This window comes from Choloepus didactylus, chromosome 2 (assembly GCF_015220235.1).
Source record: "Choloepus didactylus isolate mChoDid1 chromosome 2, mChoDid1.pri, whole genome shotgun sequence".
NCBI lineage: Eukaryota > Metazoa > Chordata > Mammalia > Pilosa > Megalonychidae > Choloepus > Choloepus didactylus.
The window spans coordinates 102,669,301-102,697,053 of record NC_051308.1 but is presented as its reverse complement, the minus strand read 5'-3'; the positions used below and the strand labels follow the sequence as shown (position 1 = coordinate 102,697,053).

Here is a 27,753-nt window from a genome sequence, read left to right as displayed (position 1 = left end):
AGGGTTGTGCTGGTGAAATCTAATGCCTTTTAGTTTTGCTTCCAAAATCATTAGAGCCCCTGTTAAACCATTTAGCTTTAAAATCAGAACCCGGGAAAGCAGCAGAGTCAGGAGATTTGGATTTCATTTCCAGCCATCTGCCAATCAGTCATCACTTGTGCTCCGGCCTTAGGCCAGGCACTTACTTTCTGTCTCTCTTTCCCCAGTTTTCATAGGGATTTACATGAACCACTGGGAAAGAGTCCCCTTTTCAGCTTGATGCATGCTTTGTTAAGGGGACTGGTCAATTTAGATTTTAAGGCATGGAGTATTTTGGATTAACTCTAATACCTCTGCCTGAAATTAAAACAGGCAATTGATAGTTGATCAACAAAAATGAAAATGATGTTTAAAGAATTAAAACATAACTGAGTCCTTCATTACTAAAAATGTGTTCAGTTCAACTGGGACAGGCCACCCATTCTAACACTTACAGGGAGACCTTGCAGGGCAAGTTTTAGTTTATGTGTTTTGAAAACTTTAAGTGCCCTTCAAAAATAAAAACTACTTGTGTTGCTATTTTTGGTCTTAAGTAGAAATGTGAGTCCTTTTCAGAGAACATGTCCTCATTCCCTTTGTTTGCCCCTGAGGGTGACAGAAGATGGTTGTAAAACGCTTGGAACATCACAAGGCACCTAGCTGGGCTCAGCAATGTGCTGCTGTCTGTGGTGAGGTGGTGGTGCAGCCACAGTTATCATGGGCCAGGCCTGAAAGAATTAATCACATATGCAAGCATGTTCCTTATTTGACTGTGCTGTTGTTTTAAATGAAGGTGTCATTTACAGTATACTGCAGTGCATTAATCTTAATAGTCCTGGCTAATTGTGTTCTGTGGAATCCCTGGGCTTGAGTGAGGAGAGTGCACTGTGGGAGGCAGGATGGGGAGAGAGGCAGGGAGTGCAGGTGTGAGTTAGGGAAAGTTGCCTCTTCCTGTGGGTGGACACAGCCCCATGGGGTTTGTGGCTTGGAGATGGGAGCATGGACTGGGTTCCAGCTTCCACTCTCCCCTTTGTCTGGTGCCTCTGTGTGGATCACCGCCTGTGCCGGGTTACTTGTTGGCCCTGCTTGGGGATGGAATCCACAGGGAGAGAGTAAAAGCTTGAAGGACTTAGGGAAGAAGCTCTCTTTCTTTAACCCTCATGCTGGTCTCCATTCCTCTTGCAAAAAATATTAATGGATACTGCTGCTGCATGTTCACTGTTAGCATTGTCTTTATGCTGCCATAAACTGGCTCCCTCCATTTGGCCTGAATGCCTATCAAGAGTCAGTTATGTGAATTCCAGGGGAACCTGTTTGCCCCGGTAATATTTGCTATTGTAATTGAGTAATTTAATGATTACATAGATGATAGATGAGTGGGAAAAGATAGATAGCTAACATTTATTGAGGTATGAAGAAAACAGTCAAAAAGTTGGAGGGAAGCTAAAGCCTTAGAAGGATTCTGTATCCAGATTCCTTAGCAAATGTCTTTAAGTTCTTAATCTACTTAGAAGAAAGCAAAACTGGAAATCAGAGTCAATATATTATATGACTTATACAAGGAAGACTTTAGGAAGTTAATCTGCAGACTAGTAACTAGAGAAAAGACCTCCAGTTTACATCACAGTATCAGTGAATAAACATCTATTTTTTTTCTATTAAAATAAGATGCTTATTTTAAGGTATGCGCATATCATTTTCTACAATTCCCTGCTTTAACATCTTTTTTGAATGGACTGACTTTTATGGCTCTGATGGTGTTGATGTGAAGTCTTTTAATGTAAGAAAATTACTGAAGCCAAATCAGGTATGAGCTCCAGATGGCCCCTGCCAGTGAGGGCGGGTGCCTATAGCAACCTATTGAGGCTCATCTATGGAATGTGTCTGTTAAGTAAACATTGTGATCTACAGATCATACTCTGTTATTGAAGTTCCGTTTTTCCCGGTTATTTGGTTGGATTGGATTTTTTTTTTCCATTTTTATTGAGATTGTTCAGATACCATACAATTATCCAAAGATCCAAAGTGTACAATCACTTGCCCCTGGGTACCCTCATACAGCTGTGCCTCCATCACACTTAATTTTTGTTCAATTTTTAGAAACTTTTCATTACTCCAGACAAGAAATAAAGTGAAAGATGAAAAAAGAAAAAAAGAAAAGGAAACTCTAATCCTCCCTATCCCTAACCAACCCCCTCAATTGTTGACACGTAGTATTGGTATAGTACATTTGTTACTGTTTATGAAAAAATGTTGAAATACTACTAACTGTAGTATATAGTTTGTAATAGGTATACAGTTCTTCCCTATATGCCCCTCTATTATTAACTTCTAATTGTATTGTCATACATTTGTTCTGGTTCATGGAAGCGATTTCTAGTATTTGTACAGTTGATCATGGACACTGCCCACCAGAGAATTCAGTTTTATACGTTTCCATCTTTTGACCTCCAACTTTCCTTCTGGTGACATGTATGACTCTGAGCTTCCCCTTTCCACCTCATTCACACACTATTCGGCGCTGTTAGTTATTCTCACATCTTGCTACCAACACCCCTGTTCATTTCCAAACATTTAAGTTCATCCTAATTGAACATTCTGCTCATACTAAGCAACCACTCCCCATTCTTAAGCCTCGTCGTGTATCTTGGTACCTTATATTTCATGTCTATGAGTTTACATATTGTAATTAGTTCCTATCAGTGAGACCCTGCCATAATTGTCCTAATGTGGCTGGCTTATTTCACTCAGTATATTGCCCTCGAGGTTTTGTCATCAACCCATTTTTTTTTAATATGGTTTTGTTCACTCACCATACATTCCATCCCAAGTAAATAATCGATGGTTTTCTGCATGGTCATACATTTATGTGTTCACCACCTTCACCACTATCTATATAAGAGCATCTACATTTCTTCCACAAGGCAGGAGGGAGAGTCAAAGAAGGTAGAGAGGAAAAAGAAAGAGGGGAAAAAAAATGACAGCTAGGAAGCAGCAAAAGGAAAAATAACCTTAAATCAAAGTAGAATAAAGAATCAGACAATACCACCAATGTCAAGTGTCTAACATGCCTCCCCTATCCCCCCCTCTTATCTGCATTCACCTTGGTATATCACCTTTGTTACATTAAAGGAAGCATGATACAATGATTCTATTAGTTACAGTCTCTAGTTTATGCTGATTGCATCCCTCCCCCAATGCCTCCCCATTTTTAACACCTTGCAAGGTTGACATTTGCTTGTTCTCCCTCGTAAAAGAACATATTTGTACATTTTATCACAATTGTTGAATACTCTAGATTTCACCAAGTTACACAGTCCCAGTCTTTATCTTTCCTCCTTTCTTGTGGTGTCTCACATGCTCTCCACCTTCCTCTCTCAACCATATTCATAATTACCTTTGTTCAGTGTACTTACATTGTTGTGCTACCATCTCCCAAAATTGTGTTCCAAACCACACACTCCTGTCTTCTGTCACCCTGTAGTGCTCCCTTTAGTATTTCCTTTAGGACAGGTATTTTGTTCACAAAGTCTCTCATTGTCTGTTTGTCAGAAAATATTTTGAGCTCTCCCTCATATTTGAAGGACAGCTTTGCTGGATACAGGATTCTTGGTTGGCGGTTTTTCTCTTTCAGTATCTTAAATATATCACACCACTTCCTTCTTGCCTCCATGGTTTCTGCTGAGAGATCCGCACATAGTCTTATTAAGCTTCCTTTGTATGTAATGGATCGCTTTTCTCTTGCTGCTTTCAGGATTCTCTCTTTGTTTTTGATATTTGATAATCTGATTATTAAGTGTCTTGGCATAGGCCTCTTCATATCTCTTCTGTTTGGAGTACGCTGCGCTTCTTGGATCTGTAATTTTATGTCTTTCATAAGAGATGGGAAATTTTCATTAATTATTTCCTCTATTATTGCTTCTGCCCCCTTTCCCTTCTCTTCTCCTTCTGGGACACCAATGAGACGTACATTATTGTACTTTGTTTCATCCTTGAGTTCCCGGAGACGTTGCTCATATTTTTTCATTCTTTTCTCCATCTGCTCCTTTGCGTTTAGGCTTTCAGGTGTTTTGTTCTCCAGTTCCCGAGTGTTTTCTTCTGCCTCTTGAGATCTGCTGTTCTATGTTTCCATTGTGTCTTTCATCTCTTGTGTTGTGCCTTTCATTTCCATAGATTCTACTAGTTGTTTTTTTGAACTTTTGATTTCTGCTGTATACATGCCCAGTGCTTCCTTTACAGCCTCTATCTCTTTTGCAATATCTTCTCTAAACTTTTTGAATTGATTTAGCATTAGTTGTTTAAATTCCTGTATCTCAGTTGAAGTGTACGTTTGTTCCTTTGACTGGGCCATAACTTTGTTTTTCTTAGTGTAGGTTGTAATTTTCTGTTGTCTAGGCATGGTTTCCTTGGTTATCCAAATCAGGTTTTCCCAGACCAGAACAGGCTCAGGTCCCAGAGGGAAGAAATATTCAGTATCTGGTTTCCCTGAGGGTGTGTCTTAGAAAATTGCTCCACCCTTTGATGCCTTGGGTCACTGTGCTTTTCTGCCCAGCAGGTGATGCCTGTTAGCCTATAATTCTTGACTGGTGTGAGGAGATATGGCCGTGTTCCCTCAGGCTCTGGGGTCTGGTTCTGAATGGAAAGGGCCCCACCCCTTTCCTCCTAGAGAAGACAGACCCCTCAGGTGGAGGTCATTAGCATTTCAATGGTCTCACTCTCTGCTTGTGCTGTCTCCACCCTTCCCCAAGTCACAGCCCTGGAAACTGAAAATGACTGGGGCTTTCTCCACTGAGCCAAAAAAGAAACAGATAGTCCCCTTCAGACCCAGTCCAAGGTGACCCTCCGGCTCTCCCAGGTCAGTCGTCACCCAAAGCCTCTGTCTGTTTTTTGGGGCTGTGTACCTGTAGTGAGCAGTTCACACTCGCTACTTAAAACCCCAGTTGGAGCTCAGCTGAGCTGTATTTGCTTGCTGGGAGAGAGCTTCTCTCTGGCACCAGGAGGCTTTGCAGCTTGGGCTATGGGGGAGGGGGTGTCACGACTTGGTTCCGCAGGTTTTACGTGCAGATTTTATGCTGTGTTCTCAGGCATTCCTCCCAATTCAGGTTGATGTATGATGAATGGATGGTCTCATTTGTCCCCCTGCAGTTATTCTGGATTATTTACTAATTGTTTCTGTTTTTTTGTAGTTGTTCCAGGGGGACTACTTAGCTTCCACTCCTCTCTATGCCACCATCTTGCCCGAGTTGGATTGGATTTTAACATGTGAGATAATCCCTAAAACTCAGTGGACCACACCAGCCACTGGAGTACTATTTGGGTACCATGAAATTTGACCTATAATAACATTGCCCTTTGGTGCCTGTCACCAAAGAATGTTCCAGTGGTGTGCCAGTTTGGATGTATTATATCCCCCAAAACACCATGTTCTTTAATGCAATCTTGTGGGGGCAGATGTATTAGTGTTGATTAGGTTGGAATCTTTGGATTGGGCTATTTCCATGGAGATGTGACCCACCCAACTGTAGGTAGTACCTTTGATTGGATTATCCCCATGGAGATGTGGCCCTGCCCATTCAGTGTGGGTCTTAATTAGTTTACTGGAGCCCTATAAAAGCTCACAAACAGAAGGACCTCAGAGCAGCTGCAGCTTAGAGAGAATTAAAATTTTGGAGAACGCCATTTTGAAATGCAACCTAGGAGCAAGCAGATGCCAGCCATGTGCCTTCCCAGCTAACAGAGGTTTTCCAGATGCCATAGGTGTTCTTCAGTGAAGGTACCCTACTGTTGATGCCTTGGTTGGGACATTTGCTTGGCCATAAGACTGTAACTTTGCAACCAAATAAACCCCCTTTATAAAAGCTAATCCATTTCTGGTATTTTGCATATTGGCAGCATTAGCAAACCGGAGCAAATGGTCAGGTCCTCTGAGGATTATAAAGGTGAACATGTATATGTCTGAATACACATGTGCATTTATGTTTAGTGAAGCAAATATTCCTTAAGCCCACCATCTATTAAGTGCTGTGAGCCTTAAGGACCCAAGGAAATACCTCATGGGTTCCCTGCTCTTAAGAAAGCTGGGGATGTCCCTAGAGGAGTCACATATCACTGGCCAAAACTGATGGGCTATTTAACAGAGGCTATTGTGAAGGATGAGGGAGGTTGGTAGGAGAGGATATCAGGAAAAGCAGAGAAGTAGGGTGATAATGAAGAGAAACTATGCAACTAAATAATAATTATAGAATAATTGCTTTCAGGTTGTTTTTATTTATGTTTGTCTGATTTTATTCTCAAAATAACTGTAGGAAATAGCATATCACTATATTGCCAACCAACAATTGAGGACACAGAATGGAGGAAGGTGACTTGTTTCAGGAGTGTGGAGCCAGAGTTTGTACCAGGCTTCTTGGCTCCTTGCTTGGAGCTGATCACACCACCAGGCAGCTTCTCATCTTCCCGGCACACTCACTCACCTACCCAGCTCCCTGGAGACACTAAGTGAAACCCATCCCTCAAAGGCCCAGATTAGACTGCCTTATTGTCTCTCCTTTTTGGTAGGACACAACTGTTGCCACACTGTTAGTGTTCAGTGTAGAGGCCACACTGACTGCCACAATTGGCCCCAGGTCTCATTCCTGCTGCCCTGCCTGGCAGGTGTGTGCATTGAGGCAGCCTGCTCACCTGGCACGAGGCTTAGGATTCCTGCCTTCTAGCCCTGTGGGCTGTAGCTGGGGGCAGCCCCTCATCCAGTGCCTTCCAAACTGTTCAGGCAAATATCTTGGTCTTTTGCATTCTGCCCAAGCCTGAGCAAGATCTACAACAGCTCTGGTCTCTCTGGCTTTTGATAGGGAGTGTCGAATTTGCAGAGGTGCTGTAAACCCCACAGTGTGGGGCCCCTACCACAGAGCATTCCTGGCAGCTGGGGCCTGGATTACCCTGTCCATGGGAATGAGGGGTCTGGAAGCCTCCCTCTCTGCTCCCCCTACTCAAAACAAAACAATGTGTGGGTGATGATTAAAAAGCCAACACATGTTTTTGAGTGGCTTTGTGCTTATACTGGGTTACCAGGGCAGAGCTGAACAAGCGTAATGGAAGGAGGCAGGGCACAAAACCTTTTCTTCATGGACCCATTATTTATTCAACAAATATTTACCAAGCACTTATTAAGTGCTGGGTGTTATAACTTGGTAGTTGGGGATTTAGTTTGGAGCAATCATGGCCTTGCTCTTGCAAATTCATGGTCTACTGGAGGGACACTGACAAGTGAACTGATGATTACAGAGAATATGGTGAATGATGCGGGCAGAAGCCTGGTTGGCTAAAGAGGTGAGTAGAGGCTGAAATCCAGCCCCCACTCCACTCAGCAAACATGTGCTGCCTAGAGGAAGGGGTGCCTTTTTGTAACCCACAGAAAGGTCCACAGGAGCCAGCAGTGACCCTGACTGGAAAGGCAGCTGACCTAGACTTAGGGCAGAAGGGAAAGCTTTTGGAAGGAAACATCTGAATTGAGTCTTAAAAGATGACTAGGAATTAGCCAGACAAAGGGGAGTGGAGGAGAAGTGGGAAAGAGTGTCCCAGGCAGAATCGTCATTTCCAACACTGATGATCGTGCTTAGCATGTCCCAGGCTCTGCTCCGTGTGCACAGTCATTTGGACACTCGTCCCATCGAGAGATGGGGTCTGTGACAACTCCCCTTGAATAGGGGCCAACCTATTCTATCGCTTTTGACCAATAGAATGCAGTGGAAGTATATAACTTCTGAGGCTGAGGTTAGGTCCAAAAAAAAAAAAAAGGCCATACAACTTCCGCTCACTGAGGGGGAAGCCAGGGGCCACGTAAGTCCGACTTAGCCTGAGAGCCATGCTGGGGCAGCCCTGGGTGTGCACTCTGGCCGTCACCTCCTGCTGAGCCCCCAGTCCACAGCCAGCGTCTTCTGCCAGCCATGTGAGTGAGCCTGTAACTGCATGAGGGACCCCAAGCAAGAACTGTCCAGCTGCATCTTTCTCAAATTTCTGCCCCACAAAATTGTGAGCAAAATACGATGGTTGCAATGTGTTATACAGAAACAATAACTGGAATAACCAGTTTCTAGGAATTGAGGGGAGCAGCACCTCAGGGGACCCAGTGGAGGTAGGGCTCAAATAATGAGAGAAGAAATTGTTTAAGACTTCTGATTCAATAGTAAGCATAAAACCTCTAGCAAAGTGCCAGCATAAATTGAACCAGATGAGCTTTTATTGCTAAATGGGTCTTTGGGAAAGAGGAGGGAACAGTAAAAGTAAAAAGGAAAAGGAGCAATTTAATAAAGAATTTATTTTACATGTTCCCCTGGGTTTGAACTTGCATCTTCCCCCTTCCCTGCCAGCGCTGTACACCCACACACCCAGCGGGTGATGCAGAAACCTGGTTAAACAAGAAGTTACGATCCTGGCTAATGGAGCTTGCTCTTCTCAGTCTTTAAGCTGGTGACGAACAGTGTTCTCTGCTTTAGGCCTGACATCCTCATTAAACTTCTTGCAAAGTCTCTGCGATGGCTTGTCTTCTGGGCTGTTCCTGCGGGGTACAAGGCTGGAAGAGAAAAGCACTGGGTTAGTTGAGAGAGATGAGGCAAACCAAGTCAGCAAAGGTGAGGGCAATGGAAGCGGGCTCTGATGTAAAAATTGAACTCTGAACAGAAATCATGGTATTGACTTTCTACCTTCTGCATCTCACCCTTTGCTTTCTCTCTTATCTGTTGATACACATGTAGGAAGCCTATGTTTCCCTTCACAGGACCGAAAGAGGGGGGAGAGATGATGGTGTTCATAGTGTGTGCAAAGTTCACTTTCAGCTCAAGCGTTTGTGTAATAAAACGTTAATCGCTTTGAAGAGCAAAATCTCTTCCCCTACCAGGGGCAGGCCCTGCTCCTCCTCTTCACTGTCAGTCACGGTGGATGTCAGGATGTTCCTGCCAGAAATCCGTGGCCAGCTCTTGGGATTACTTCTGAGGGACAGGGTGTTCCTGGTACATTTTCCTCCTTAATTAATGTTTCCAATTTTTAGTCAGTTTGAAACTAAAAAGCTTTACCTCAGGGCCGTCCGAGACATTAGCTGTCTGCTCATTCTTCCAGGGGCCACAGGAGCAATTTTCAACCTCACTTAACCTGCAGAGCAGCTGTAGTAAGAATTGAAGGCTCTTCTTCCCCCACAAGGGGGGTACAGGTGGCATAAACTTGATTAGGATTCAGCGATGCTGTTGGCTGGGCCTGCAGTGAGGCCTGTTGTTTAACTGAGGTGAGTCCAGGTTCCCTTTAAGAGGTGATTTTCCTTGTATCAGCGCACATCTAGACTTTCAGACACCGTATCATTGGCACCTTCTCACTTCTGAGTTAGAGACAGCTCTGCTATGTGAAAAGGCTCTGGAAGGGTTTTCACCTGTTCTGCTGGGAAAGTGAGTTTGTACATTTGAGTTCTTTTTGTTTTGTTTTGTGGGCGCTGTGTGTGTGTGTATGTATGTGTGTTTAGAGAAGTTGTAGGTTTCCAGAAAAATCATGCAGAAAATACATATAACAACCCCCCCCCCATTATTAACACCTTGTATTAGTGTGGTACATCTGTTATAATTGATGAAAGAATATTATTATAATTATACTATTAGCTATATAGTCCATGGTTTACAGTAGGGTTCTCTGTGTTGTACAGTTTAGGTTTTTTTTTTAAAACTTTCATTCTAGTGACATATATAACAACCTAAAATTTTCCCTTTTAACCACATTCAAATATATAATTCAATGCTGTTAATTCCATTCATAATGTTGTTCTATCATCACCACCATCCATTACCAACATTTTTGCATTATCCCAAATTGAAACTCTGTACAATTTAAGCATTATTGAATTCATGTTTGTAACACTGAAGTTGAATGATTGGGTTGGAATGGAGGAAAGAGAAGGATCAAGTTTGGTGGGATGGGATCTATTCAGGGATCATATGGATCCCCAGACTCTGGTGAGCAGTTGCTGGGAGCCCGTTTTCTCCTCTGTGTTTATGAGACACATGCTCAGTGATCCTTCCCTTGAAACCATCTTTGTCACCATTGTGTTAAATTCCGTAAGCGTGGAACCTGTACACATTTTAATGACTGCTCCAAGTATTGTGTGGAGTTAAGCAGTCACAGAATTGTATTTCTTTGCAGCTGAAGGAGAACCTATAGATATTTAGTTTAGCTCTTGCATTTTGGTATTTAAGAGATGTTTTAGTTTCCTAGGCTGCCAAAAGCAGGTACCATGAAATGGGTTGGCTTTAAACAATGGAAATTTATTAGCTTGAAGTTTGAGGCTGAGAAAATGTCAAAATCAAGGCGTCATCAAGATGATGCCTTCTTTCCAAAGATCGGCTGCTGGTGATCCTTGATCCTTTGGCACTTGGTAAGACATATGGTGTTGTCTGCTGGTCTCTCCCTACTCTTGCAGGTTTCATTGATTTCAGCTTCTTGCTTCCGTGGCTTTCTCTCTCTCTCTAGCTCCCTTTCTCCCTCTCTTTCCCTCTCTCCCCCTCGCTCCCTTTCTTCCTTTCTCTCTCCCTCTTTCTCTCTTTCTGTATTCATTCTATTTAGAAAGGACTCCAGCAAGAGGATTAAGACCCATGCTGAATGAGGTGGGGCACATGTTAACTGAAGTAACCTCTTCAAAAGGTCTTACTTACAATGAGTCCACACCCACAGGAATGGATTAAATTTAAGAACATGTCTTTCTGGAGTACATACAGTTTAATACCACCACAAGAGGTTAAGTGCTTTGCTCAAGGTCACACAACTGGTTAGTGACAAAACTGGAAGAAACTAGATTTCCTGGTTTCCAGATCAGTGTTATTTCTATTGCACTATATTGCTTTGTCCAAAAACAGTTCCAGCAAATCTATTTAAAGTAGGGCTTCTTAATCTTGGCACTATTGACATTTGGGGTCAGATAGTTCTTGGTTGTAGGGGCTGACCTGTGCATTGTAGGATATTTAGCAGCTTCCTTGTCCTGTATCCTACCAGATGCCAGTAGCAACCCTTTTTCCAGCCAGTTGTGACAACTAAAAGTATCTCTAGACATTGTCAAATATTATGAGGGGGGCAAAATTGTCCCCAGTTGAAAATCACTTATTTAAAGGTAGTATCTATTTAAAGAAGAAACATAATTATTTTAACTCCTTCTGGGAGTGTGTGAGTACTCCTGGAATTGAGTAGCAGCCAGGGATATGAGAAGACCTCCTACTTCTGATTAACTGTGACTAGACAAGGTTATGGAGGGCTTGTAAGAAGACTCTACCTATTCTTTAATCTAATGCTTAGATTGTGATGCTACCATGGCAGGGGAGGAGAGAAAGGGGAATTGGGGGAGGAGTTAGAAGAAACCAGTAGCATATTTTACATTTAATTTAAGGAAGGCAATTGCTGTAGCCATGGCTATCCCAATGGACATGTGTCTAGAATATATAAAGAACTCTCAAAACTCAGTAATAAAACAGTCAAACCAATTTTAAAAATGGGCATAAGATTTGAACAGACACTTCATCAAAGAAAGTATACAGGTGGCAAATAAGCACACAGTAGATATTAAACGTCATTAATCAAGAAAATACGAGTTAAAACCACAATGAAATACCATTACACTCTAAGAATAGCTAAAATTGAAACAACAAGAACAACTAACCGTCCCAAGGTCTGATGAAGTTGTAGAGGACTGGAACCCTCTCATTCACTGCTGGTAGGGACAGTTTGGCAGTTTCTTAAAATATTAAACATTGATCTACCATATAAGCCAAAAATTCTACTTCTAGTTATTTACCCAAGAGAAATGAAAGCATATGTTCATGCATATGCATATGAGTGAATATTGATAGCAGCTTGAACTGTAATAGCCAAAACTGGAAACAACCTGAGTGTCCATTGGCAATTGCTTTTTAGACATTACTTGGTGAATGAGATATTTTCACATCCTATCAACTAATTAGGTTTGGTAGAAAAGTGGGTCAGACTGAGAGCATCTTGTTTAGGCCCAAATACTGGCTTAATTTTTGGGTGTGTCAAAATGTCATTAAGGAAGTGAATGATTCTTCTGCTCTTTTTGGCAACGAGATTTGGACTGTTACTGGAATCCTTTTCTGTAAATCCCAGTTGAGCTATTTTCATGAAAATAGATGGTTGATGGATTAAGGTTTATGTTTTTACTTAAACTGGAAGGTTTAAAAGGACACTTCCAGATCCAACTGCTAGCTCTATTAAATCATTTTATTTATACCATTATTATATTAAAACACTTTGGGAATAATGGTGTCATTGGTCACTATGACAGCTCTTAAAGATGGCAGCCCAGATGCCCTTGTGGCTAGAATTCTTCCCAAAGAAGTCAAGAGTGTGTTGTCTAGGGAGGCAAGAAAAGAAAATGTTTCAAGGGAGGGCAGAGTAATCATCTCCTGGCCAGAGAAAGCTGAAATTTCTATGATGTGAGTGGGTGGGTTGAGACTGGCTTTAGAACCCATTTTTCATTTAATCTCTTTTTAAGCTCCTGATAAGTGTTGTGCATTGAGAGCTATACAAGAAATAAGACACAGTCCAGTGCTGTCTTTAAAGATCTTACTGATCCATTGAAGAGAAAGAAAAATAAATGCACAAGGAAAGTATAGCACAGTGAATGCCGTGATGGAGGTGGTTGTTGGATGCTGCTAGGGGAGCACAAAGTCTGGATCCTAATAAACAGTGAGGCAGGTGTCTGTCAAGAAGTGCCTTGTGGAGAGGTGGCATCAGTGTGCCTCCTCAATGTTTTAGCACAGTGCTGGGTGTTGAGTGCCTAGAAGTACTAGGAAAAAATGTAATTCTTGTTCTCAGAGACATGTAGTGTAGTTGAGAAGATGAGATTAATATGCATAGAATCAAGATGACCATGTGTTGGCAGTGGTATAGTGTGGTGGAAATAATACTGCAGTGCAGGTCGGGAGAAATTGGTTCTGGCCCTAAATTTCCTATTTGACTTCCTGACCCTCGGCAGGTAACTCATTGGGTTGACGGCATTAAGTTTTAAACTCTAAAATGAGAAGCCTGGATAACACTGCACGACAGGTCATTCTCTCTCTCCCTTTGTGTGTTTTGAGGGTGTTGAGGGGAGAGCTGGGCAGGAATGATTATGGCCACTTTGTCCTTATTGGAGAGATCTGCCTCATTGAATCAGAGAAACTATTGTTGAGAAGAAATGGGATCCATTATTAGGTTGGGCTAATTATGTGTGTTGGGATTTTTAAAGCTCTAGAAGTCACTTTGTGAAAGTCATATTTAAAGTTAATGCAAAGTGTAATCTCACCTGCTGGGACCAAGTACCCCCTTGGCTGCTGTCTTAACCTCCTTTTGATTGTCTGGCTGGATTACTGATAGTTATCAAGAGACCTATACACAAGAGCTGAAACTCTTAGAATGAGTATTGGTTTTTATTTTTATTTTTAGCACCCTGTTTCCTGCCCTCCTGGCATGATTAGCCTATCCCACCAATCCCAGACTGGAAAGGCTTCGACTCTTCTTGCCCCTGTCTTTCTTAATCCTTCCTGTCTGATTCCTCAAGACAGATGCTCCTGATCTAAGCATATCCCAACAATGCACAACAGTGTTATTTGAAAGAAAAACATAAATAAGGAACTTTTGCATAACTGGAGAAACTAAATTGCATTTTCTTTTCTCTGCCCCATCCGGTAGCATCCGAATGCTTCCTTTGTCTGTCTCCTGGAGAGCCCAGGATTGAGTAACATTTCTTGGAACAAATATAGAGTACTGTATGTCCTGCCTGACAACTGGAGTGCTTATTTCATAAGATGGATATCAAACTTTTTGTTGACTTTACAAAGAGTATGAAAGACATGGAAGAGTCTTTCAGGACTGGGATAGCAGCAGTATAATCTATATGCTTGCTTCTTCTATTTCCAGACCCCAGATCTTTCCCAACTGCCATTCTTTACCCTAATCTAGATGTATCCGGTTTGATAATGTACCTGCCAGATTCTTCTTGTTTTCCCCAAAGAGTGCCCACTTTTCATCCCTAGTACTCTAGAGTACTCCTCCTACAACTTCAGCATCTTTATTCCAAATGCAATTTAACTTCTCAAGACTGCTTTGGGTAAGAGATAGGTCTGATTGTTAGACTTGATGCCTGCACATGGTCTGGTGGCCTAGACAAGAAAATAGCAAGTTGTTGGGGATATGTTCTATTTTGTCACCCAGAATTTTCTTGTAACAGTAATCAGTTGGTGTCTTAGTTTGCCAGGCTGCTATAATAAGTACCATGCAGTGGGTTGGCTTAAACAAGAAGCGCTTAGAATCTAGAAATCTAAAATCAAGGCATTGACAGGGCCATTTTTTCGCACCTGAGTCTGCAGTGTTCTGATGCTGGTTTGCTGCATTTCTCAGGGTTCATCTGCCTCCTGTCACATGGCAAGCTCTCTCTCCTGTGTCTGCTCCTCCAGTGTCTGCTGACTTCCGGCTTCTGGCTCCTCCCTGTGGCTTTATCTGATTTCTGGCTTCTGGTTTCTCCTCTTAACAACCCGAATTCGGTTGGCCACACCTTAACTAAGAATAACATCTTCAGAAGGTCCTGTTTAAGATTAGAACATGTCCTTTGAGTGGATACATAATTCAATCTATTGTAGTTAGGCAGTAACTATTTTCAAACAGAAAGCCAGATGACACAATTGTTGCAGTTCTGGCTGGAGTCATTGACATCAAAGCCTCTTGCTAATATAGGTGTGGCATTTTGGTGCTTGACAAAAGATGGGCATTCAAAGTATAATTCTTTTATAAGACTTGTACCATACAAAGTAGACTGGTAGTTACTATCCCCATGGAAAAGGAGAAATAATCAAGGCTTGGGTAGATTAAGTGCTGAAGGTCATGCAAATAATAAGTGATGAACTGACCTTCAAATTCTGACCTTCTGACTCCATATGCCTTTCTATATATTCATTAGATATGAAACTTTTCTAATCTCACCCATAATAACTCATTAAGTTAAAAAAATTAACACTTGGTAAGAGGTATTATGAGAGAGTAGCAAAAATCAGAGGGACTTTTAATACGCTTCTCTCTCTTTTGCTTCAAAGAGTTTCCAGCATGGAAGGAGGGAGGAGGCAGAGAGCTTAGAACAGCCTTCCTTGTTGGCCCTGCTGCTTCAGGGGTTATGGTCTCGACCATGCTGATGGCCTTCACACCTGTGTGTTTTCTCTAAAGGTCCCACATGACAGGGTCCAACCAGTGGGTAGAAGTCATCCTTATGGTGCCACTTTACTCAGCCCACCTCCACCAACACAAATAACAGCAAACCATACACACTTGTGGCCCTAATTCATTTCCTTTGGAGACTGGAAGTTTTGTTATGTATACCAGTGAAGTATTCAGGAGACCCACCTCAATATGTTTTTTTTTTTCCATTGTGACTTAAGTCCAGCTCTTCTTGTTTCTTTCTCCATCAAACTACATTCCCCCCTCCCCCTCTTTTCTTTCTGTCCAGGGGTGATGGACAATACATGATAGCAACAGTTTCTATGGTAACAGCATCTGAGTCATCTCCTTGGAAACCTGCATAAAGGCCTTCCATCTCCAGACCAGCTCAGTGCAACACGGAAAGCCTTTGTTCCCTTGAATGTATCAGCATGGGGGAGCAAGCTCTCCCAGGCTTTGGCCACTGGAGTTTCCTTTGGCTCCCGATGCCCACAGCATTTTGGATGTAGAGTTGGATTCAACCAAGGATGGAGGATGGTGGGAACCAGAGTGCTTTGCTCACCCAGCACCAGATATCCTGCAGATTCAACCAATAGGTCTCTTGCTTTTTTAACTGCCCAGATGACTTAACTAGGCTCCCACAGTGACAAGCAATGGGTTAGAATAAAGCATTACCGCATCTGAACACAGATGAGCTAGGTATTTTGGCAAGGTCATGAAGGGAATCCTGAAATACGGCACTGTGGGACAGCTTGTAAAAGTCCTTTTTCTTATGATTCCCTTAAAATGCAGCAATTTTGTTACGTGAATGAAAGCAGAATGATTTCCAGCAGCTAAGAGGATTAATTCTGTTGTCATCAACCACACCAAGTAAGAATCACCAACATTTCCACTGTGTTTCATATTTTACAGGGCATTTTCAATTATCCAGTGGTTCAACATATGTTCATTTGAAACCTACTCTGTGCCATGTAGTGTGTTGGAATTTGGGGTCAGTAGTGAGAAAAAAATAGACATGATCCCTGCCCTAATGAAGTTTACAGATGAGTAAGAGGTACAAGTATTAATTAGATAATTATAGATGAGTTGAAAAAACTCAACCAAGATGTGCTCTAGAGGAGAGGGTCCATGGTATGATTAGTGTGCATGATAGGGGATTTGGCCTGTTGGGGTCATCTTTCCTGAAGAGGTGATGATTGTGCCAACACCTGAAGGATGGGCAGCAGTCGACAGGGCCTTGCACAGATGAGGAAGAGAGACTCAGAGGCTGAAGATACTTTCCCATGGTCACACAAATTGCTAAGTGACAGGCCTGGTACGTGAAGCCGGGGCTTGTGCAAATCCCACACCCCACCTGTTCCCTCACACTGACCTGCAGAGCACAGCTTACAGTCAGTGCTTGGGCCAGATAGTCAGGAGGGGGTTCTTCCTTTTCCCCTCTCAGTGCCAGTGTTGCTCCTCAGAGAGGCTTTGCCCATCTTCCTGGACCTGCCCTACTGCACATTCACACAGGGGACAATTCTGGGAATTTTTTTTTTTTCATATGGACCATGTCCTCCAAGGTGTTAACTGACCATTGAAGTTAGTCTTCCTAGGAATGTTAACCTCTAAATATGAGTCTCTAAGAGGCTAAATGGTTTGAAGTCCCCTCCCCCCAGCTCAAAAAAAAAAAAAAAAAAAAAAAAAGAGGGATGGATAGGTTAAAAAAGATTTTCCTCTGGAAGTATATAGGGTCCTGACTTAGTTTCCAAGGGCTGCTGCAGCCAAGTGCCACAAACTGGTTGGCTTAAAAAGATGGAAATGTATTCTCTCACAGTTCTGGAGGTTAGAAGTCTGAAATCAAGGTGATGGCAGGTGATGCTTCCTCTGACACCTGTAGGGGAATCCTTTGTAGCCTCTTCTGCCTTCTGATGTTGGCAGGCGGTCTTGGAGTTCCTTGGCTTGTCGATGCCCCCCTCCAGGCTCTGCCTCCATCTCCACGTGGCCTTTTCCCCTGTGTCTGTTTCTGTATCTTCCCTTTTATTTAAGGACATCAGTCATACTGAATTAAAGACCCACCCTACCCCAGTACGGCCTCCTCTTAATTACATCGGCAACCACTCTCTTTCCAAGAAAGGTCACATTCTGAGGTACTGAGAGTTGGGACTTCAGCCTGTCTTTCTGGGGGACACAATTCAACTCATAACAGACCCTAAAATATAGTCTTAGAGGACATTTAGGAGCAGAGCAGCACATCCATTTCATTCATAACTCTGGGGCCTTTCTGACTTCCCTGTGGTTACCTCCCCGTCAAGGGAGAGCAAGGGAAGACGTATTCTCTCTTCCTTGGACGAATGTGAAGCCCTCCACAGTCCTCTGGAGTGAGTTAGAGCATGGTGGGTTTGAGTTGGGTGAAATGGCACCACCCCATGTATCTGCTGAGGTATCTACTGTACGCACAGCCCAGTGACACAGGGGACATCCGTATTTTCAATTCTATCTATCTGCTGCCGTTTCTTTTTTTTTAAACCAGGAGTTTAAATACAGCTAATTCTCCTGGCATGTGGACAGCATGTAAAGCCAGTCGTGGGCAGCCCTGCCGCTACCTCGGACCACCTATAAGTTCCTATAACTTGAGTTCTTCCTCCCTCTTGTCTCTCTGCGTCTCTGAACCCTGACTGGACTCAGATGCCAGTGTCAGTGGAAGATATTATTTTGGGCTTTTGTCACCCAAAAACCGACCCCTCTGCTCTCCTGCCTTGGCTTTCCAAAATGCCTCAGAGCTCTGTCTGTTGCCTTAATCACTTAACTGCTTCAGGCAAGCCCTACAAAGTACACATTGACAGGGCTGCCCTGCCTGCATTCTCCAGGGCAGGTGACTGTGGGTACCACCCTTAGTGCCCTCTTTCCTGCTCCCCTCCCTCCTTTTTTGGTAGTGTCTCCGTATCCATAAAAATAATCTATTTCTCTGTAAGTCCATTAGCTCAGCTGAGTTGTGTGAATACAGGCTTCCTGAGTAAAACAATACGGTGCCATTTCATCTTTGGCCTAGACAATTCTGCTCTCCTACAAGACCCTCCTGGCTCATGTGCTGCTGTGTCTGGAACATCTACCCTGGCTTCTTAAAACTCCCACAGCCTCACTCCTCATGCCATTCACTTAGCACCTTTACCTCCTACCCTGTAATTTGGAGGTAGCATTTCTTGTCTTGTTTGCCAAGATAGAACATTAAGCTCCTGTATGCAGGGCCATGTGTTCTCATGGTGTCTGAGTGTCCCCAATAGTTGTGATATTCAGTACAGTAGCCCCTAGCCACATGCGGCAATTTAAGTTTAAATTAATTAAAATAAAATAAATTCAGTCCTAGGTTGCATTAGCCACCTTTCAAGTGCTTGGTAGCCCCATGTGGTCAATAGCACAACTTTAAAGCATTTTCATTAACACAGAAAGTTGTGTTGGGCACTGCTGCTCTGGAGCATGCACCTGGTTCATGCCTGACATCTCCTTGGCTCCCAGCAAATATTTACTGATTGAGTCCTCAAATGAACGAAGCTGAGGGAGTTACAGATGTGCAAGAAAACATACTTTGTCCTGTCACCATTAGAGAGAAGGGAAAAAAAAACAAAACCACTTTGTGCTCTTAGAAAACCAAAAACAACAGGGTCACCCAGTTTAATCTGTCAACAACAAACATGAAATCTCAAACATTTCCCATAATCCTTGCTTCCCTAGCTAAAAGAGTTTTATCCTTGGCTTTTGAAATAGTAAGCTCTGAAGAAATGTCACCACCTCTGTGGTTATGATAATCTTGTGAGAAAGTTGCAGTTTTTCCACCATGAATAGACTAACACATATTTGGTAATCTTAGTAATATTGTGGTGTTTTTTCTTCTAAATATCTGTTGCTTTTTATTTGCCAAGCCACTTTTTTTCTATTATCATTGTTTTTGTTGACACAGACAAGTAGTTTAGTTGAAGATTTATCTTTTTTAATGCATGAGTCCAGAAAATAAGCAGCAGGCTTATCCTATAACAATAAAAGGAAAATTACTATCTTGGGGAAATAGTATCAGCTTCTACAGAGGCTACCCAGTGTTTGAGAAGGAAGCGGAGGAGAGGATTTTTGGATCCTGAAGCTATGAGATTTTGGGCAGTTTGGCTTTCCCACATCTAAAATGTACATTGAGAACCATCCTCTTATTGTTCTGATGAAGGATGACGTATTTGTGATATTGTCTAGAAATGCTTTGGAGTCAGCCCCTGTGCCTCTTTATTCTCAGCACCTCACAGTGGGTTTTGCCCACAGTAAGTGCCGGGTAAATGCTTATGGATTGTTTAAGCTAAGTCTCCTTAAATGTGCATTTTAGTATCTGTGAGGCCTTGTTTTCTTATATTGGGGGCAATAGTTTGTTTTCACCAGACCATAGTTCTTGGATTCCTGGTGGCCAGGAGGAGCTTAGGAGGGTGACACTGGTTGGGAATGACATGGAAAAATGTGTGTGAGGGGGTTTTGAGATGGGCTCCAAGGAGATGAGCACATTAGAGCAGTGAATTGCAGAGCTGAGGTTCCGGGGGACAGAGGGAAGAAAGCCTCAAGGGCAAAGCAGTAGGCCTGTTACCTGAGAGCCTTGGACTTCAGAAGTAGAGCTGACAAGCTGGCTTCACCACCACCTTGCTGGCTAGCAATAGGCAAACATGTCAGTCATTTTACGTGTAAGGAAAAGGAGGGCTCGACAGTCTATATGGATGTGTTTTCAGCAATGGGTAGCATGTCATGAGAGGCTAGTATTGGTGAGTGGGTACAAAGGGGAAAGGACCAGAAGATACTGTCTATACGTTATCAACTACTGTAATGCTTTATGGTATACTCTGAACTATACTGTAGACTACTATAAACCGGGAAGAGGGCAGGGTACTTACTGACACAATCATTGGTGTAGATGATCATTTTTCTCCTTTTGCAGATGGAGCGACTGAGACTTAGATGGCATACATGAATTGCCCGTTCTCACACAGCTGGTGGGTGCCAGATCTGGGATTTGGATCTATATCATTTTTCCAAGCCCATATTCGTATCAATCTTCCTGCTTCCTCTCTAAAGAGGCTCTTTGTGGTCCATTTCAGTTCAGACAGTCTGTGATGCTATCAAAAGGATGTTTTTTCAAAAGACCCTCTAAAAAGCTGTTCCAGAAATAGTACAGAGTGAATGTGCTCATCAGTCAAACACATTTACATCTCCCTTGAGGCTACAGAATCAGGAGGGTTAACTAGCATCTGTCAGGCTTTTCGGAAGTACTTGGAAGAACTCAAACATGACCTTGTGAAGCATTTCATTTTGAGGTGGCTCCCAGAGTTTGTATCATAGATTGGTTGTTTGGTATTGTGCCAGTTTGAATGTATTATGTCCCCCAGAAAAAGCCATTATTCTTTGATGCATTCTTGTGGGGCACACGTTTTAGTGCTGATTAGATTGGAATCCTTTGAGTGTTTCCATGGAATGTGCCCCACCCAACTGTGGGTGATGACTCTGATTGGATAATTTCCATGGCGGCATGGCCCCACCCATTCAGGTTGGGCCTTGATCACTGAAGCCATATAAATGAGCTGACAGACAGAAGGAACTCAGTGCAGCTGTGAGTGACATTTTGAAGAGGAGCTACAGCCAAGAGGGACACTTTGAAGAAAGCACAGGAGCTGCAGATGAGAGACAGTTTGAAGATGGCTGTTGAAAGCAGACTCTTGCTCCAGAGAAGCTAAGAGAGGACAAATACCCCAAGTGCAGCTAAGAGTGATATTTTTGAGGAACTGCAGCCTAGAGAGGAACATCCTGGGAGAAAGCCATTTTGAAACCAGAACTTTGGAGCAGATGCCAGCCAAGTGCCTTCTCAGCTAACAGAGGTTTTCCAGACACCATTGGCCATCCTCCAGTGAAGGTACCCGATTGCTGACGTGTTACCTTGGACACTTTATGGCCTTAAGACTGTAACTCTGTAACCAAATAAACCCCCTTTTATAAAAGCCAATCCTTCTCTGGTGTTTTGCATTCTGGCAGCATTAGCAAACTAGCACAGGTATTTTTTGTTTCTTTTTTTCTTTTCTTCTTCCTGGGAGCTTTTAATTACAGTGGATCTTTCTCAGGAAGCTGTGATTGGCATCTTTTCCGCACTTGCCTGTTCCAGCTGGCCTGGCCAGACTGAAGTCAGCTCCTCTACTCTTTTCCAGACTGTTCTCTCCTCTCTGGGCTTCTTTTGCTGTTTCAAGCTAGGAGACCTAGGTGCCTGGCCCTGGAGAGGGATTTCAGATGTGGGCTATTTGCTGATAAAGTTTTTTTTATTTTTTTATTTTTTAACAGGATAGGTAATGAATTGCTTTGAGCTATCCACAGTCTCTGATTTCCCCTCTTGTGACCTTCTGCTGATGTGTATAAAGTGCTGACCAGGGCAGAAGCCCCAGCCACAGTGAAAGCTGTAATCTGTGTCCCTGTAACAAGCAAGGTCAGATGGATCCTCTGGAGAATGACCTCTATAGCATCATCAGGTCACCACATGCATATAGTCTCACACAGATGAAAAACATTGAAAAACAAACAATGCCAATAATTATATTTTGGATTAGCAAGTTAGCATCGTGTTTAAGGGCACTAGTAAAGTACATAAGAATTGGGTAAGTTGTAGTAGAGGTAAGGAGATCAGGGACAAATAGCATCGACTATACCTAGTGCAGCCCACGAGAATACAGCTGGCATTACAGCAGCGCATCCGAATGAATTTTTTGCTCTGCTGTCATCTAATGTGTCAGTAAACATTCCTCCAGCTGTCCTTACCTTGGCATCTGGGCTGAACTAATTCTTCTAATGGATTTTTCTCTGCTTCCAAAAGGTCTCTACAATGTTTTAACTCCTGTGAGTCCTTGGGATTTTCAGCTGTTGGCCAACGCCTACACTGATTGTGGACACGATTTGATTTATTGTTTCCCTTCTGTCCTGCCCTTGAACGCCTGCATCACTCATCTTACTATAACATTTGCTCCCCCTTCCTCGACTTCTTTGCTTTCCTTCCTCCTTTCTTTGACACACTTGCACCACGCATGGTTTGTTCTGTGGGTTAACTGAGTCTCCTGGCTCTCAAGGCCAGAGTGGTTGATAGTACAAAAGTCCTTTTTCATGGGGGTTTTAGAGTCTCATACATTTGGTCTTACTCTGTCATCTAGAGCAAGACACCTAGAGCTGCTTTTGAATCTTCCCTGCCTGGAGGAAATCATTTGTTTTGGATGATCTCCTAAAGCTTCCCAGCCCTTCAACTATTTAACCCTTCTTAAGCACCTAACAGTTACAAGACATTGTCTTCTAGCTCCAAATTATTCTTAAGTGAAACTGACTTTTGTTTAGGTCTTTCCCAAGAACTGGGAGGAGATAAAAGCTTGGAAAGGGCAGATGGGGTATCCAGAATAACAAAACTTAGCTTATTACACAGCTAGCCAAAATTCAGGCTGTGTACCCATGCCATAGAACCTTTTGATTGACTAGAACTTGCCAAAGGCCAGGGAGTTGGGAGGGCAGTGGAAACCATTGGTTTTCTCTGTTCACACTTGTATGTGATTTTCCTAAGAGAGGTGCTGCTGGAGGCAGCTCATGAGCAGCAAGAAAACCAGGTTCAATCTTATAGCCATTTAAATACTGTCAAAGACATCATCTCTAGTGGTGGAGGGTAGACAGAGAGGTGGGACTCTGTTGCATGTGCGGTGTCTGGAGGCCAGATTGCCATCTTAATGCCACAGAAAGGATCACCATGATTGTAACCCAAGGTTGCAGGGCCTTCTGTTCTCACTTAATCATTTGTCTCTTCAGATTTTTTTTTTTGCTAGCCATAGACATTTCTCTTTTTCTTCCAAGTTTCAGTGGGGATATTCCTCTCTTCAAGCAATCCTATCAATCAAATGTACTGAATTACTGTTGATCACATTTATTGCCTTGCTTTGGTTATTTCAAAAATGGCCATGCCTGCCCTACCCACCCCCTGCTACATTTCTAGCCTATTTCTGAGAACTTCCCTGTGTTCTGTCCTCCAGATGTATGGGGCTATTTGCCTTCCTGGACCCACATTGCTATTTTAGTCTGCTGCAAGTTTTTCTTGCTGAGCAGTCTCGCCCAGCCCTCATACTCCCCTCCTACCTTATCTGTCTGGCAAGTCCCTATTCATCTTTCCACTTTATCATGAAGCATTTATAACTCTGAGTCATCATTATTTCATAGCTGTCTTTTCTCACTTGTCTGTGAGCCCCTGGAGAGCAGGGACCATGTCCTACTCATTTTTTGTATTTCCTGCTTTTGAAACAGTGACTTGTTACACCTGTTTCTCACAAAAGGAGTATGAGCGGCATGTGGGTGGTGGTGATGGTGGTTGGAGGGGAATTGAATTGAGAACAGCTTACATGGGTGGGAGGCATAGATGCAGCCCCCACCACCCATCTCATCTGTAACCTTTCCTTCCACTGAATCCACCGCTCAACTCCGTTCTTCTACCTTGAGTTGTGTTCCATGTTGACACATCAGTGGTCTTTTGTAGTTACCTGTGTGTATTATCTCCCCTGGCTCACTCTTAGCTCTAGACATTTGTATCTCCCCACAGGTACAGCCCCAAGGTATATGCTGGAAATCTTCTGAAAGTAGTGTCTATCTGACCTGTTGCAGGATTGGGCATTCTGAAAGGTACTGGCGTTCATTCTGTGTCATCTTTATTTATTTAAGCTACTTCCTGCAAGTAGTTTTCAGGGAGGATGAGAGTGTCCCCAAAACCAGTCTACCACTAGGATCAAGAAATGGATCTTTTTCAGATTCATCGTCACCAAATACTGGGATTTAAGTGCTGGTATAAGCCTAGTGCTTTGCTGGACATGATACAAAGTACATAACAGGGGAAGAGTCCTGGGGTTGGCAGGGTGCGTTGTAGGGGTTCATAATGGCACTCGGGATGATGTTGGGTTGATTCTATCAGGATCCTTTCCCTCAGCTTGCAAACTCTCTGGTAAAGTTCCACATCGCCATAGTCACCACTGCTCCGGCCGAGTAGAAAAGGTAACCTGTGACCTCCGGATGTGGTCGTTTGTGTGTGATTCTCATCTGCCTGGACAAAGGGCTCGCATTGTACACATGCGACCTCTCGCCAAGGCTCCACCCCTGTAGTGCTCTCATCTTTTCTTTGTAAGATTGCTTTGGAGTGACTGATTTGGGCCGACATTTTCAGTCTTTTCAAAGAGTATCCCACATCCAGAAAACCATTCCTAAGATGTTTCTGGAGTTGTAAATCAGACTATTAATTACAAACACCCGAAAGGATGTTCTGGTTTTTTTTTTTCCATAAGCACAATGGACTATTTCTAACAATGCAGACATAAACTTTTTTTTAATGCAATTTTATTGAGATGTATTCACATATCATATAAAACATCCAAAATATACAGTTACTGGCTCACAGTATCATCACATAGTTGTGATTTCATCGCCACAAACAATTTTAGAACATTTTCATTACTCCAAAATAAAGAAAAAAAATAAAAATAAGAAAGAACACTCAAAACATCCCATACCCCTAATACCCCCCTATTATTTATATATATTTGTTGTCTTTATTACTCATCTGCCCATACACTGGATAAAGGGAGCATTAGTCACAAGTTTTCACAATCACACAGTCACATGATAAAGCTATATAGTTATACAGTCATCATCAAGAATCAAGTCTACTGAACTACAGTTCAACAGATTCAGATATTACATTCTAGAAACTAAAATGGAATATCTATATAATGCATAAGAATAACTTCCAGAATGACCTCTTTACTCTATTTGAAATCTCATAGCCACTGAAACTTTATTTTTTTTTCATTTCTCTTTCCCCTTTTGGTCAAGAAGGCTTTCTCAATCCCACGATGCCAGGGTGTACCGGTTTGTATATATTATGTCCCCCAGAAAAAGCCATGTTCTTTGATGCAATCTTGTGGGGGCAGACTTATTAGTATTGATTAAGTTGGAACCTTTGGATTACGTTGTTTCCATGGAGATGTGACCCATCCAACTGTAGGTGATAACTCTAATTAGATAATTTCCATGGAGGTGTGGCCCCACCCATTCAGTGTGGGCCTTTGATTAGTTTACTAGAGCCCTATGTAAGAGCTGAGACAGAAGGAGCTTGCTGCTACAGTTTACAGAGACATTTTGAAGACGGCTGTTGAAAGCTGATACTGACATTTTGGAGAACGCCATTTTGAGACACAACCTGGGAGCAAGCAGATGCCAGCCACGTGCCTTCCCAGCTAATAGAGGTTTTCAGACACCATCAGCCATCCTTTAGTGAAGGTACACTGTTGTTGATGCCTTACCTTGGACACTTTATGGCCTTAAGTCTTTAACTTTGTAACCAAATAAACCCCCTTTATAAAAGCCAATCCATTTCTGGTGTTTTGCAAAACAGCAGCATTTAGCAAACTGGAACACAGGGCTAGGTTCATCCATGGGAGTCATGTCCCACATTGCCAGGGAGACTTACACCTCTAGGGGGAGGGTAATGAGTTTATGGCTTAGAGAGAGATGCCACATCTGAGCAACAAAAGAAGTTCTCTGGGGGTGACTCTTAGGCATAATTATAAGTAGGCTTAGCTTCTCCTTTGCAGGAATAAGTTTCATAAGGGCAAGCCCCGAGATCAAGGGCTTGACTTATTAAGTTGGGAGGCCCTAATGCTTGTAAGAATATAAGGAATTCCCCAGGTGGGGAAGTTTGATATTTCCACATTTTTCTCCAGTCCCTCAAGGGGGACTTTGCATATTTTTTTTATTTTCTGCCCAAAATACTCTGCTGTGTATCAGGATATTACATTAGCCTGTACAGAATTACAAGATCTCATTCCCTATTCTAGGTTCCATGTAATTATGTTCTTTAAATAAACTGACCATACAGGTTATATTAGATAGTGTGCTACAGAGAATGTAAATTTTTTATCAAATAAACTGCTCTTAAATAACAGTTAAAACTCAGAAATATATGTGACTGCTTTAACAGCTTATAGTCTAGGAACCTTTACAATAGGCCTTATTGAACATTCTGCACTCCTGCATCGTCGATTGTCCAATCTCGGCCCACATTCTATCCCCTGATAACCTATGCCCTAGAATTCAGTTCTCAGCATTTGCTCATTATAGTTAGTGTATATTAATGAGGACTTAAAATATTTGTCCTTTCATTTCTGGCTTATTTCACTCAATACAATGTCCTCAAGGTTCATTCACCTAGTTGCATGCCTCACAACTTCTTTCCTTTCGCAGCTGCTCAGTATTCCATTGTATATATACCAGTTTGCCCTTCTGTTTACCTATCAATGTACCCTTAAGCCACCTCCATCCATTGTAAATTGTGAATACTGCTGCCATAAACACCAGTGTACAAATGCCTGTCATGTCCCTGCTTTCAGTCCTTCCAAGTGTGTACCTAATAACAGGGTTGCAGGATCATATGACAACCCTATACTTAGACTCCTATGGAACCACCACACTGCCCTCCAGAGGTGCTATACCATTCTACTTCCCCACCAATGGTGCATAGGTATATCTCTCTTTACACATCTTCTCCAGCACTTTTATCTTTCTGTTTATTTTTTAAACAGTTTATTTCACACACCATACAATCCCTCCTAAGCTAACAATCAATAACTCCTAGTATAATCACATAGTTATACATTTACCACCACAATCTATATAAGTACATTTCCATTTCTTCCACAGAGAAAGAAGAGGAAAAATATAAAAGAATAAAGAACAAAAAAATAAAGAAGAAACAACAAGAATCCTATACCCCTCCCTTATATCCCCCTCTATTGATATTTAGCTTTGGTATATTACCTTTGTTACAATTAATGGAAGAATATTATAATGTTACTATTAACTATAGATCCTAGTTTGCATTGATTTCATTTTTTCCCATACATCATCCTATTTTTAACACCTTTCAATGTTGGCATTCACTTGTTCTCCCTCATTTAAAACCTTTCTTATATTTCTGTGTTTAATCATCATCATTGTCCACTCTAGGTTTTGCTAAGTTATAGTCCCAGTTTTTATTCTCTATCTTTCCTTCTGGTGTCATACATGCCCCTAGCCTTCCTCTTTCAACCATACTCACACTCAGTTTTGTTTATTATGCTTCCAACATTGTGCCACCATCAGATAGCATTGTGCTATCCATTTCTGGAGCTTTACAATCAATCTTGTTGAACATTCTGTACTCCTTCAGCATCAAATGTCCAGTCTCTATCCTCTTTCTACCTCCTGATAACCTGTGTTCTTACCTTTAACTCTCAGAGTTTGCTCATTATAGTTAGTCCATATTACTGAGACATAATCTTTTAGGATGGTTCTAGTGTCTGCTTTTGTTATCCATGAAGTTTTCATTTTTGTGATTACTCTTAAAAATGTTTGGTTCAAATTTTATATTATAGACTTTGCCATTCTATATGTACAGTCTCATAAATATCATTCCATTGT

At 42.3% G+C, this 27,753-nt stretch overlaps 1 protein-coding gene across 4 annotated transcripts in view; it reads left to right on the top strand.

The window, feature by feature from the left end:
- Window positions 1-27,753, top strand: part of LOC119526425 (carboxyl-terminal PDZ ligand of neuronal nitric oxide synthase protein) — a 310,288-nt gene that overhangs the window by 154,341 nt on the left and 128,194 nt on the right. Inside the window, exon 1 of one of the 4 annotated variants that reach the window (XM_037825481.1) lies at window positions 7,211-7,344. The exons of the other annotated variants lie outside the window; for them this stretch is intronic. Within the exon in view, the coding sequence (XP_037681409.1) occupies window positions 7,312-7,344 (33 nt within the window). The 5' untranslated portion in view covers window positions 7,211-7,311. Of the gene's footprint in view, window positions 1-7,210; window positions 7,345-27,753 lie in introns of those variants that run through there. 4 annotated transcript variants of the gene reach the window in all.